The sequence below is a fragment of the Motacilla alba genome, chromosome 13 (assembly GCF_015832195.1).
Source record: "Motacilla alba alba isolate MOTALB_02 chromosome 13, Motacilla_alba_V1.0_pri, whole genome shotgun sequence".
Classification (NCBI taxonomy): domain Eukaryota; kingdom Metazoa; phylum Chordata; class Aves; order Passeriformes; family Motacillidae; genus Motacilla; species Motacilla alba.
In genome coordinates, this window is record NC_052028.1 from 10,737,846 (window position 1) to 10,752,560 (window position 14,715).

Consider the following 14,715-nt stretch of genomic DNA (forward strand, 5'->3'; position numbering starts at 1 on the left):
TATGGGGAGTATTTATACAGGCTTTTATTATTTTTTATGAAAGGTAAATGACCCTCTCCAAGATGGGGTGACTTGTTCTGACAGCATCTTTGTTTTTAGGAGAAAAATACCAATAGGGGAGGGTTGGAGGCTTTGCAAGTCTAACCCATGGGAACAAATTCCTCCAGTCCTATTACAGGAAAAAACCCAAGCATTCTCCTCTTCCCCTGTTTTTATTGTCATTCATCTTACAAGCTGGTCTTATTAAACTTGTTACTCAACACAGTAATTAGTAGACATAAAAATATACATATAAATAAAATTCAGATATTGGCTCTAATTAAGTCTTCTTAAGTGTTATTTTACTAGTTGGGGCGGAGCAATTTTGTTCCGATTGAACTGTTGAAGAACAATTAAGTAGAATGCAGCTTTAATTTGTTCCTGATCTCCTGACAGAAGCCAACACACATTCAAACTGGTGTAAGAGAAACCAAAACCAATTAGAGCAACGTGACCTTGCACTGTTGTCTCACCAGGTGAAAAGCCAAGCTGGGATTGTACCGAAACCTCAAGTCTTTGCACTGGAGCTTTAATTGGTGCCAGCAGCAATGCCCTGGGGCAGGGAGCAGGGCCAGGTCTCTGCAGATTTAGTTTGCCCTCCCCAGGAAGGACAAAGGCACCATGCAGCCCAAAGGATGTGTGATGCAGTACTCGTGGGACCAGTCTGGTACTGTATTTGGGTTGCCCCCAGACGAAGGGAGGAATGATGAATCTGACTCCATGTTCTCAGAAGGCTAATTTATTATTTTATGATACTATATTATATTAAAGAATACTAAACTAAACTATACTAAAGAATACAGAAAGGATACTTACAGAATGCCAGAAAGATAATAATGAAAACTCGTGACTCTCTCCAGAGTCCCGACACAGCTTGGCATTGATTGGCCAAGAGTAAAAACAATTCACAGCAGAAACCAATGAAACAATCACCACAATCTCCAAACACATTCCAAAGGAGCAAAACACAGGAGAAGCAAATCAGATAATCATTGTTTTCCTTTTTCTCTCAGGCTTCTCCACTTCCCAGGAGAAAAATCCTGGGTGAAGGGATTTTTCCAGAAAATGTGAATGCCACAGTCTGGCTTTTAGGGTGCCAGCACTTAACTCTTGTGCTCCAACCCATCACACAGCAGCCCCTAGATGAGTCCCAGAATCTCACTGTCCTTGTTTCTATCACAAGTAGAAACCAGCCCATCTCCAGCATGGAAGGACACTTTGATAAATGCAGTAATTATCACCAGACACCCACCCAGCCAGCAAGAAAATCAAGGCCATTTATTTGTCCAACTAGTTATAAAACTACTACCAGAAAACTCTGCAAATCAAGCCCCTGGAATCTGATTTAATTAAATCAATGAGAATTATATCATTAATTCATCAGAAAGCTCAAAGCTAATAGGAAATTGTTTCTATCGACTACAAACTCCTTCCACAGAGCTGCCTGGCGGTGCCCCCGCTATGGAACTGCCCAGCTGCACCTCTGCTGCTCCATTTGTCATCTCAATGCGCCATTTGTTCCTCCGAACACAGATCAGCTTACACAAAGCAGTTGTCATGCTTCTTCCAGTCCCTACCATCTCAAGCACTTTACACATTCCCCTCCACACGTGCTCATAAAAATCACTTGCCATAAGAGATTTTAAATGGGGCTTGTCAAAAGGATGGAAGCTGGGCAGGAGAGAACCTCCAGTTTCCTGTGGTCTTTGCTGAAACACAGCCTGGTACCAGCAGGCTTTTCTTTCCTCAACATACCCCTGAGATGTGGTTGTAAAGAAGAATTTTGATGGGAGGGAAGGGAGACACAGCAGTCTTAAATGGAAACTTCACACATGTCAAAGCCTACAAAAGGTAAAACCCGGGTACCTGTAACAGAAAGCACCAGGAAGTGATTTAAGGCAATTTGGAAATACAGTTTCAGTGGCTGGTTGAACACCTTAAGAACACAAATATTCAGCAGGCTATTTACAGTTCAAGGGAAACTTTTCCCAACTCACAGCAGAGCATAGTCTATTCTCACCAAGGAACATAAATTTTGAGCAACTCCAACAGACAGGAAGAAGTCACTGGCTTTATCTCAATTTAACTGATTTCAGGAAACTTAAGCAATACTCAAGACGAGGGCTCTCAATCTCAAAGACACTCAAACCCTGCTAGACCTGCTATTGTGTAGACAGCAATTGCTGATTTATTGACTGCAGAGAGCTGTGGATCAAGCCTTAGTATTTGCTAATATCTCTCCTGGAATTGGCCTTTAATGGCCCGATTCAACTGCTATTAGTGAGAAAGGAACAAGGCCCCTTTCCTTCAACAGAGTTGGATGAAGTTGGATCACTTAGCAGCTGAACTGGAAAAATAAAACATTTGGACCAATTAAATTTTAGTGCTAAGATATTTAGCACACATTTCATCTGATATGAAAACATCAAATCTAGGGCTAAACCAAAGACATTATAGTACAGCTTCCAGATTAAAAAGAAAGGTGTTGAGAAGTGGAAATCCCCCTCTCATTCCCTTGGGTGCAATGCAGAAGTAACCCTGGCGAGCCCAGGGCAGCTCCAGGAACACAAATACGAAGTGACAGGGAAATCCAGCCTACTATTCACATCACATATTCCATGGTTCTTTCTATTTCACAGTAATACACCATGTTAAGCTGCTTATTAGATGGGCACATTCTCCGAACCGCAGCCAGGCTTGTATGTTATTTTGGGCTTGCCATCAGTACTGACTGCCCTTTAATCCTAATTCTGCTGTCATTTGTGGTTCCACTTCAGGAGCTCCTTGCTTTAATACACAAACGGGATCACTGTTAGCGCTGCTGCAGCCCAGAAGAAAGGCATGTGAGAAATGCACGAGAGGACTCCCTGCAACCATCCCTATTTATACAACACTCCTGCACATTTTCCTAACAATCTATACTTTCAAATACTTCTGTTGGCCTACAGGATGTTGTGGCATATGCTTCTAAGCCCCACAGCACACCCATTAGCAAATAATGACCTTCCTAAAATGACCTGGTAAAGCATAAAAAGGCTGTGGTACAGAAGGTCTTTTATGGAATGAAAAAAACCACCAAATTTTTATTAGCAGAATCACTAATGGACACAGAGTCCTCATGTGATCCATTTACTTTTAGGAAATGCCTGGTATTAGATAATGAAATTATCTCACAAAACAAAAACAACCCTCAAACCAGCACTTTCAAAAAGCACACTGCAGTCTGGCAGCTCATGAATGAAACGCTCCGTAGGTGTTTGTGTACATTTATAATTTACTACATCACATTAAGAAATAAGACAAGCTGCTGCTCTCCCAGCTGTGTACACTGTGCAACGATACCTTCCACCAGGGCTCAGCCAGCCTTCCAGTTGAGAGAAAGACAGAAGGATCCAAAGGATCCAAATCGGCTCCAGGAACTGAGTAACAAATGGCAGCAACTCTGCCTTCATAAAGTTCTGAAGCAATACACACTGAAATGCTGTTTAGCATGTGCACATGCCAGGAGCAGAAGCACAAATCCCACCCCTGATATAGAGCAGCACACCTGCTCCAGACCTTGGCTTTCATCCTGCACCCCAAACTTGTATAAAATCACTGCTAATCTCACACAGAGGAGATATCCATATCTGGCAGCTCACGTAGGACCAGGTTCAGCCCTTCTGGAACAAAGCACCAAACCCAGCCAGTCACACACCTAGCTTTACACATGTTCCCAGCTCAGGGAGAAATCTCCAGGTGCAGTTTTCAGCACGTAATTAATCCTACAAAACACAGCAAGACAAGCTTTTCTTTATGCCTTCAGCAGTAGAAGACTCAATATAACTGCATGGAGGTGCCTCACAGGATATTTTCTATAACACTTTCACCTGCTCTTGATCTTCCTACCTGAATTTCTGTACTGGACCCACTGTTTGCACCTGTAACCCTGGTGAATTATTCCAGGCTGGCTCATCCTAATGGCTGAATCATATGTGACCCAAGTAACCATAACCCCAAACTCTTTCTGCACCCAGATAAGGATGCTCTGCAGAGTTTCAGTTCCATGAACAAGTTGACAGATTTGAATGAAGCGATGGAAAAGACTGCAGATCTCAACAGTCATCTTTTCTCTCTGCAGATCCACTGACTACACTCAGCATCTTGTCTGCGTTCCAGTTTCAGTACAGCTGAAGTCTCCTGGCAGCAATCCAGGGACAGCCATGGATCCCTGATGCTTTCAGGGACCTTCTCCAGCCCACAGGGCACAGCAGGGGACTGTCTGAAGACATTCCTTGCCCAGCTTCCATACCCCTGCATGATCCCTATTCCTACACCCTGTCCTGAGCTCCAGCCCTGCAGAAAGCATCAGGCCTTTTGACAGCACTGATGTGGAACATCCAAACTTCCTGCACTTGTGGCTTTCTCTTCTGTTTGTTTCTAAGCTGTGGAACATGATCCCCAAGCCAGGTGACCAGGCTGAACGAGATGTAGGACGTTTATACACATGCATTGGAACAGCCTACACGTACACGTTCAAAACTGCTGTAATCAGGAAATGAGCCATGAAATGTGTAAGCGGCGGCACATTAATAATCTGGTTTATAGCTTAAATTAGAATCTTTGGAATTTCACAGCCAGACACTTTTAAATAGGTCAAAAATGCAGTAATCACACTTAATGATCACACTGTGATGTGCACCGCATCAGAGCTGGGAGTGAGGAAACCTGAGCAGAATGGATATGAACTACTGGCACACTCAAAAAAGCATTTAACAAACCTCAAGAACCAAACACATAGCTCAGGCACCAAGTTTTTATCTTTTGATCCTGCTCTTCAGAAATGAGGTGTGAGATTTCATGTGATCACAGACAACAAATGCTGTTCTCTGTATTTTCATTTTAGTTAGCACTGCAGATTAGCAAAGGATTTGACCACTCACAAGTAGTGAGAATTTAGTGATGTTAACAAAGCCTTCCCCATCTGAGAAACACAATTTGCTATCGTATCTGCCCACGCACATGTCACCCCCAGTGCACAGACTTAAAACACATTCCTGGCTATCAGCATTTGGGTTTCATTTAAAGAAAAGAACAAGAATCCACAGATCAATCTCAGTAATCTTTTAGTCTCCAAACCAGGGAAATCCTTCACAATTTTGCTAAATTTAGACACAATCCTTACGTTCTCTCTACACCAACTTGATTTCAGGTGTATTATACCCCTGATGGGAAAATTGAATAAAGAATGAGAATTTCAGTAAAAGACGCAGTCATTGACTAATTAATCCAGTCCTGTCAAGCTACTGAGGCATAACCAAAAAGGCAAACTAGAAAAAATCAGCTATATTCTGTGAAAACAAAGTCAATGTTTGTCTACTGCAAAAGTACAAAGTCAGCAGGGGAGACTGCTTGGAAGCTTGTAAGAAAGCAGTAGAGAAATGTTTTTTTGGTTTCTTTTTTCCTCCAGTCAAACTGGGCTTCTTCTAAAAAACAAAGCAAGGCAAAAGATGAAAGGCCTTCTCTTCTGAAGCCAAAGATGAAGAATACAAAGAATATTAATGACTAACAACTCTGTCTGTAAATGCCACGAGCTTAGCTGTAGAAGGGACTAAAAGGAAGAACAGCACTGCTATTAACTAATAAGTTTCTGATCTAACAAGCAGTGATGAAGGCTGATTGGGTCATTTATGGAAGGGAACATTAGTTCAGAAGAACACAGGTTCCCTACAGAAGATAAAAGGAAAGAAGAAAAGATGCCATTATATACATGCAAAAGCTCAGGATGGCTCATTCACCCAGCACATAAAGGTAGTAAATTCCCAATTAGGGCTTGTCTGTCCCTCACAGGTTTGTATGGGCAGGTACAGCAGATGGCTGTCTTGAGGAAAACTTGGGAATCAGTGCAAATTTGTCACCAGCCTTATATTAGAGAGCACTGGATTTTGATGAATTGCATTTCCTAAAGGAAAAATTCAACAAACACAGAACCTTGCCTTTGTCACAGCAAAGCCTTATTACTGGACCCAGCACAAGCCTGCCTGGCCACCACAGTTTCCCAATGCCCTGGAATCCTGCAGGAGTCCAGGAGGGTCTCATGGACCAGGGGCAAGGGAGGAAGGCAGGCACTGGCCTCTCACCTCTGCACAAGCACAGCGACACCAGTGCAAAGCAGGTCCTTCCATGTTTGAAGTTTGCCCATTCTCTCTCAAGAAACCCTTCTAATTTAAGCAAGTGAAACACAATAAAACCAGGAAGATGAAAAACAACCACCTCAGAGCCAAAAGTGACACCACGCCAAGTTCAGATTAGGAAACTGATTCATTTGCCAGCTCACAGGCACACACACCTAGTGTGGCTATATTTATACACACGGACTCAGGCTCCCTGGTTGAGTATTTTTAAATCAGCAAGAAATCAAGAATCAGTGTATTTAGAGAAGATGGAAAATTTCCCTTTTCTCTAAGCTCAGATTAGAGGAATCTTGACGCATCAGCTCTGCCTGTAGCATCCAGCAAGGCTGAGAGCCAGCACGGACACACAATTCACTCTGAGATTCCTTCCCTTAACAGGCCACTGCTCACTCCTGCAGGCAGGCTGTATTTTGCACCGCAGCCTGATCCAGCAGATGATATGAGAAGCTTCTGTGTCAGGATGGAAATCTGGGAAGCATTCTGACAGTGTGAGAGATGGCAATGCTGCACCCAGCACTGCCAGAGAGCCGTGCTGCTGCCCCTTCCAGGCTGGGAATTCACAGCCCCACGTCCAGTGGCCAGCTTTGTCCATAACCCACAGTGGTGTCAGGAGATCACCAAACTCTCTCAGCATCCCCTTATGGAAAAGGGGGATAACAACATGTCTCAGCAGCATCGCAAAGGTTTGTTAATGCTTGTAAGCACTTTGTAGATAAGCAACATCAAGACAGCAGCTAGCAGAGGGATTTGGGGCACAGACAGACATAAATCCAAAGCACTCATATCACATACTTCTTTCAGACAAGCATAGCAGCAGATCAGCTCCCTGCATTTAGTGGTTGTGGGCTCCATCCTCTCAAAAGACTGAGCACTCTGCCTTTGATCCAAAAAATGAGTCCGTGGAGAATATTCACATGTTTAATGTTAATCATATGCTTAAATTCTCTGAATCTATAAAGAGAGTAAAAGAGAAAAGTGCTCCCCAGCTCCAAAACAAACACAAATTCCCAGAAGTTATATTTAGGACGTGAGCAAACATTTGGCCAGCAAAGGAAAAGCCTTCAGTATACACCTGCTAAGCTTTTGCATCCCTCAGGAAATCTGCAGGTGGGGAAAGTGTCCAGAGTGAGTTTGCTTTGACAAAACCTTTCTAAAATAACCAGCATGGTGATATTTGAAAGACGCACCCCAGAGCATGTGACCTACTATTCTTACACACACAGAGCAGTCCTTGAGCAAGGAAATCAGAAAACAGAATAAATGAAATTAATTAGGAAATTCACCACACAGATTTGAACTTCTGACTAGGAATTTATAGTCGCAAAAGAATGCATTCATTTATTAACTGTCTACTGTAAGAGAAGAGGCTTTCCTCAGAGGACAGGCACTGCCACCCAGTCCTTACAGGTTCCTTATGCCTTCAGCAGCACCTAGGAAGCATCCTATAACTGTAGCAGAAAGGAACAATACTGAGCAAAAGGAATGGAACCCCCTTAAAGCCTTGCTCATTTTCAGCACATGGTCCTCTCACATCCTCACTATCTGAAACATCTAACTCAATTTACATCCTGCTAAACTCCTGGGCCAGCTAATGGCTTGGGGCTGCCAGTCTGCTAAATCAGCTGGCCAGAGTGTCCAGGAGTCTCTGCTTCTGCACCAACCCCACCCTGACCCGGTCATCCTGACCCTTTCCTGCAGATGGATCAGGTCTGTGGAGAGAGGACAGAGCTCCCCTGGTGCAGGTGAGCAGAGAGCAGGGAGCTGCAGTGTGAGGATGCAGTGAGCTCCAGGCAGTCAGACACTCCTGCAGAGCAGAGCACTTCCAGCTACAACCCCAGCTGCAGCCTGGACACAGCCCTGGCCAGATGAGCATCTGCAGCACAAACATATAGCTGGCTCCCAGAGATGATTTTCAAACCCTGCTAAACAAGCATGTATAGCAAGAAAAGCCTCAGGCAACCAAAGGGCCACTATGCAGAGCTTCATTGCTGTAGCAGAGCCATAAACATTATCCAGCTTACTCACGGCAACATCACGTTTTGCCAGCGATGTGAAACGGACAAATCACTCTCTCACCAGCATAAATTGTCCAAGAAGTTAAATAAGGCTGCTAATTATTTCTAAGAATTTTTAAAGAATCCTTCAGGATTACTGTCCTCAAATTTGATTTAAAAATGCTGCAAATATTTTCAACCAAACATCATTAGATGAAATTGACTTGATGGTATAAAAGAACCATTTTCTTAGGTAAAGGCTTTTTGAGAAGCGTGTTGTATTTTAACAGTACACAGCACTTCTACCTCAATAAACCAGAGGGAGCTGTACTAGTCACACCTTACAAATGGTTAACAAGGTGTTTATCTTCCTTGTTTGGCTGAATTAGAACTACACAGAATGCCCTGACTCAAAGGAAGCAGAACAAATCCCTACCTTCACCTGCCGCGAGGGATGGAATTAGAATGCTGGGTGAGGCTGTAAGAAATCCAAGGGAAGTTAAGACGCCACAAGGAATCCTGGTTATACTTCTCCACCTCCTTTGCAAGACACTTTGGTGTCCCAAGGTTTGCAGACACTACAAAGGAACACAAAGTTCACTGCTGCTGCAGTTACCAGCATGACCTGGCAGACCCCAGCACTGGGGAGGCTCTCTGGAGAGGGCTGAAAGCCCCAGACTACACCTCCACGACTTTCTTTCACCAATTTCCTAGAGGAGGAAGCACTGTCTCCCATGATGGAGTAAACTCCAAGCCTGTGCAGTGTAGGGCATCTCTCACAATAAGCTCAGACCTCTCAGACATCTCTGGTGCCTTTGCTTTCTTCAGAGCCTCCATTAGTATCACCCAGGACTTGATTAGCAAGCACTTTCCCCTGGCTAGAGCCTTGACTCTTCCTTTGCTCTACCACTTCTTCGTTGAAGTGCACAAAGAACCAGAGTGTAACAAAGAAATGCACTCCCCATCCTCACTCCTGTACCAAGTCATCCTCCCCCATCCCTCACAGGCAGCCCACCCCTTCTCCCATAACAAAACAGTGAGATTAAGAGTCCTGGGAAACAGAGCAGCAGCAAGGGGCATCTTTCAGTGCTCAGAAGGGCAGACACACCTCCAGGCACGAGGAGCCACTGGCTGCAGCACAGAGCACAGGTATCCACAGCAAGAGCTGAACCTGGGCAAGGACTGCTGCATACACCTTTTCAGCTACACTGGCTTGAGAACAATAATTAAATTCTAGTCTAATTTCCTCCTGATCTACAGCTCTAACTCCTTAGTGACTCCTATTAAGCCAATTCCCAACTGTGGTATCACTCTGGGCGTTTGGCTTAAATAAAGAGCCCAGGAAGCCACTAAAACAACAACTATCTTTTTTTATCTGAAAAATACATGCCCCGGAAATTTCTCCTGTGGAATACAAATGTCAGAATTTCAGGTGTCAGCAACATCGTATGATATGCCATCACCACCCTACTCAACACATGGGCAGAGACCATCAAGTCTGGAGACTACAATCAAAGCCTAAATGGTTCATCCTCTGCACTTCTTTTTCCCCATCATCTCCCAGCGTTTAATGCTGTGCCAGAGGGAGCAGTGCCCAGTGTGGGTCCTCAAACAGCCACCAAAACACCCGAGGCGATGCGATGCGATGTCACCCAGGAATACCGCGGGCATTGAAGCCACCACGGGCTGGGGAGGTCTGTGCAGCTGCTCCCCTGCCCTGCTAATTGGGTACTGCGGACACGCTCACGCCGCGAGCACAGCTTTGACATAACACAGCATGACAATTTTTCCAGAGTCACAGAAATGGAGAGCATACAAATAAACCTGAATGCTGAAACCATTTCATTGTTCATAAGAATATGCACGCTGCACCTGTTACGACCAAGGGCACTGTCTGCGCCTTGGAGCTGATTATTTCAGCCTCTAACAAGCCTGTCTGGCTTGGAGAACTGTTAAACTCCAGGAGTTAATAAAGCACAACAAAATTATTTTGCAAAAAGAAATAATTACTGAATATACAGGGGGAGAGATCTTTAAATGTAAGGGAAAGAAAACAATCCTCAAACTGACATTCCCCTCTCAGCTTCTGGATCAATTTAAATCAAATTCACTGAAACAAAATAACTCCAAAATTGATACCGGTAAAGTCCTACCCTGAAACAAACGTTCGGGAGCCCAACTGCAAGCCCAGCCCGGGACGCGCGGCAGAGGAAGGCAGGAGCGGGGAGCGCTCCCCAAGCCCCGTCCGGCGGGAGGGAGCAGCCGCCGGCGGCGGCGCCCCCGCAGCCCCGAGGGGAGCCGGGGCCGGAGCCGGGGCCGCCGCGGGGAGCAGGTGGCAGAGCCGGTGCCCGCAGCCCAGCCCCGGCGCCGCCGCCACCCGGGGCCCCGCCGCCAGCAGGCGTGAGGCGCCGGGCCGGGGGTGATTTTTGGTCGGAGAGAAGGAGACGGAGCAGCGCAGCAGAGGAGCGGCACCCGCGGCTGCGGCAGCGCGGTGCGGGCAGGGCGCGGCGGAGGGGACGGGACCGGCACTCACCGAGCTACGCGCGGCTGCTGCTGCTGCTGCCCCCGCTGCCGTCCATGGGGGCGGCGGGGGGACGGGAGCCCGCTGCGGGCCACAGCCGCCCCGCGATCCGCCGCATCTGCCCGGCGCCGCCGCCGCCGCGGAGGAGGAGGATGAGGAGAAGGAGGAGGAGGAAGAGCGGAGCGCGCCGCCCCGGAGCCCCGCACAGCCCGGCCGCAGAGCGCCGCCTGCCCGCCGCGCCGGGATGGGATAGGATGGGATGGGTTCGGATGGGATGGGCTCCCGGCGGGCGGGGGGGCCCGGCCGCGGGGGCAGGTGCAGCCGCCCGGGGCGGGGGGCGGCGCGGAGCCGGAGCCGGGCGCGGCCCCGGGGCGGCGCAGCTGCCGCTGCCGGAGCGGGGCTGGCGGCGGCCGTGCGCGGAACGGGGGCGAGGAGCGGCTGGAAGCGGCTGTGTGTAACGTGGCCGGGCGCGAATCTGCCCCGCGAGGGCTTTTAATGAAGTACAGATGTTCCCTAATGTAATTATATCGTCCTCTCCCCGATAATTGGCTTTGGCAGGCGCGCTGATCGAATCCCCCCGCGCGGCTGCCGTGCGCTCCCCCCGCCGGCACCGCAGAGCCGGGGCCGCCCCGACACCGCGCCCGGGCCCTGCCCTGGGGACCCCGCACGGCCAGGGAACCCGCCCTCAGCCACCTGCGGGGCTTTGGCTCGCAGCAGGGGAAGATGAGGGACGACGCTTATTTACTTGTTTCTTAAAGTGTGCGTCCTCAGAGAGCATGGGCTTAACTGAGCTGCCCGTAGCCAGGGAGGATGAAACACCGTGGTTGTAGGATGGAAAGGCTATTGCACACACTGGGGAGGGAGGGAAGGAAGGAAGGAAGGGAAGGAAGGGAAGGAAGGGAAGGAGCTTGTTATTGACCAGGAGCCCAGCCGCAGAGGAGGTCCTGGCCGGCTGAGCAGGACCAGCATCCCCTGTGCAGCCCCCTTGCTGTACCTGTGCTCTCAACAGGCCAGGTGAACTGCAGATGGTTAAAACACCCCAGTTCTCCCCAGCTTGATTTGTCTTTATGGAAATTGCCAATAAGGACACGCTAATACAAGTCAGATGTGTGGGCGTTTTATGCATCTATGTGAGGAAAATGGATCAAGCCCACAAATTCATCTTGCAGAGGACAAGCAGCCAACACAAGGTAATGATTTCTAGTCACTACAGGCCCCAGACCACACTGCTTTCACCCCATGACTCAAAGCTGAAACCCAGCCATGCCATCCATTCCTGCTGACACCTGGACACTACAAGGTGTGTAAATACTTCTGATAAGCAGGATTAGGGAATTCTTTTAGCCCAGGGTTGCAGAGAGGAGCCACAGACAGCTGACACATCTGTACTTCTGTCAGCTTGGGCAGTGTCTAAGGCGACGGGCAGTCCTGCTTGTTAACACAAAGTGCATGTTGGAAGTGCTCCCCCATCCCCAAACGAGATTCTGTCCTGCCCAGACCAGGGTCTTAACCACCAGCTCTTGCCAATTTAAGTGAAGGCAAGAGACTACAGTTCTTTCAAGCAATTACAAACTTCTCAGCCCAAGCCCACAATGATAGTCACACTGCCATGTCATATTTACCAGTGGTACCCAGGTGACATCTGTGAACAGAGAACCATTTTGGACCTATGGAAAAGGCAAAGGGGTGGCTCTATGCAGAGTCTTGGAGCTACATCAGCATTAATTCTGGTCTAGCTCTGCCTTTGCCTCAGCAGGAACAGTAAAATGCTCCTTGTTTTCATACCTGTGCTCTGCAGATTTCTGAGGGACCAAAACAGACAGAGGGTTTCACAAGCTGGGCAGGATTTGGAGCACCCTTGGTTTGACTTCAGCTGGGCCTCTTTGGCCACCCTGGTCACAGCCTGGCCTCTGTTTTGCTCACCCTGGAATTTGCCCATGGCAGCTCAGGAGACAGAGAATCCAACACAATCACAGAGATACAAGTGATGCTGGTCTTCCAGACACTATTTTTGATGTCTGCTTTTTGTTTTTGATTCAGTTCTGGTCCCAGAGGTGAAGGCATGGGGAAGGTGTAGAGTCAGAGGCAGCTGTGTGTGTTCCCTGAGAGCAGATGCCTCTGCAGTGGATGGCTTAGGAGGCAAGATGGGGACAAAGAAGCTAAGACTATCTTTTCCTCCATTTTCCCTTCAGCTACAGTAGAATCTTTTCTTAGAAGGATAAAAATATAGAAGGGGTGAGGGAAGCACAAAGGCAATACAACCTGGAACAACATGACTTGAAACAGAGGACAAGCAACCTGACAGACTGACTCTGCAATTTCTTTCAAGCTCTTTTCTTTAAATGTTATTTTTTTAATTTTAAAAACCAGCCCATCATAATTACAGGCTCTCACTTAGACTTCCCAATCTTCCTTTAAAACCAACATAGAAATTACTTCACAGAGAACTACCCAGTTTAGTTTTCCCTCAAGGGCAGATGCAGAAGAATATTCACCTTAAACAGAAGAACTCTCCAGTGGAGGTACAAGCAAACTCTCACACTTACCTTATCCTTGCTTTTCTTATGCTTCATGGCTGACCTCTCAGCAGGAGGTTTCTGCTCCCCCCAGTTCTACAGATACTTTCCAGCTTTCTCTCACTGACTGAGTTTCTCTGCTGTCTTTCCAGGTGTTAAGCTGATAAGTGTGTGATTTCCAAGGATCAACTCTGTCAAAGAGAGGAGGAACAGTGGACTTATTCCTCTCTGACCTCTCTTATATTTCCTGTCCTCCACCCATTATTAAAGGTAGACGGTTCAGCTCTGGCTCCACCTTGTTCCTCAGATATTCCAGGGTAATCTTCTTCAGGCTTTACCCTTTTCAGTGTACTTTTTGTTTCTGTGCCCCTTTGCAAATAGGTAGGTGTTGTTTCCTGAAAGCATTGTGCTTGTATTTTCCTGGAAGCAGAAAACAGGGAAACTTACTGTAAAATTCAACCAGTAACAAGTCAATCATTGATTCTGTTCTTTACTTCATCCCATTTTTAGAATAAATGCTTTCATAAAAGGAACAAGGTAACATAACTGTTTGATCCTGAGCAAATAAGAACAATGCCTTTCCCCAGTACAAGGCACCTGTCCAGCATTTTATTAACTTTGCTAATTGCATAAAGCATCCTGCAGTGCTGAACAGCCATCAGCTGCTAAATCCCAGATCACTATAGCTGAGCTGGCTGTCAAATGAGAAAAAAAAAAAAAAAAAGAAGACATTTTAGACCCAAATTAGTAACCAAATAATCATACAGTTCTGAATTCTGCTCAGCTACTCGCAGTGATCATATTTTATGAACTACTGGAAGATGGTGTTAGGATTCACACAATAAATATGAGCTGTATGGGTGCTAGTGAGATTGATTAATAGATCTCACATGTTCAGACATTTCTACAAACAAGAAAAATTAGGTTTCTCTATGTGAATATTTTATGCAGATTTTTATGCAGATAATTTGTACCTGCTCTTTCATTTTGTTACCTGTAGTATTACATGTGAACATAATAATAATAATAATCTAAATTTACATACACAAATTACTGGAAGGTCTGGATCTGGCACACTGGGGAATAATTTCTGGCTGGAAACATTAGCAGTGTGATAACTATTTAGACAACTATATGAAATGAAATAAGCACTTGTCAAAGGAAAAATGCATTGTTATGAAAACTGGAATTGTTACAGTCTCAAATAAAAACGGAGCTTGTGAAAACGAGTTAATCAGAAATTCTCTCCTGCCACTCCACTGCCTTATTGCTTTTTCTGTTTCTTTCCTCCTTTTTTGGGGTGAAATCCTGCAAAGCAGAGAGCTGGGGAGGCAGAAGCAGCCAGAGCATTGTGAAGATGTGGAAAAGCAGTAAATCCTGGCTCGCAGCAGAGGGCTGGCAGGATCCTGCAGTCCGGGCTGGTGGCTCTGCCTGCTGGGATCAAACATGCCTGTGCCAGAGGGGAACCTGCC

At 46.5% G+C, this 14,715-nt stretch overlaps 1 protein-coding gene across 5 annotated transcripts in view; it reads right to left on the reverse strand.

Annotated features, from left to right (window-relative positions):
- The window catches only part of RASGEF1C (RasGEF domain family member 1C), a 72,624-nt gene extending 58,973 nt beyond the window's left edge, over window positions 1-13,651 (reverse strand). The window contains exons 1-2 of one of the 5 annotated variants that reach the window (XM_038150116.1): window positions 13,539-13,651; window positions 13,274-13,434 (exon numbers count right to left, since the gene is read on the reverse strand). In XM_038150116.1, coding sequence (XP_038006044.1) covers window positions 13,274-13,300 — 27 coding nt within the window. In that variant the 5' untranslated portion in view covers window positions 13,301-13,434; window positions 13,539-13,651. Of the gene's footprint in view, window positions 1-8,642; window positions 8,785-10,739; window positions 10,957-13,273 lie in introns of those variants that run through there. The other 4 variants (XM_038150119.1, XM_038150120.1, XM_038150117.1 and 1 more) reach the window with 4 other exon arrangements.
- Window positions 13,652-14,715: the final 1,064 nt, after the last annotated feature.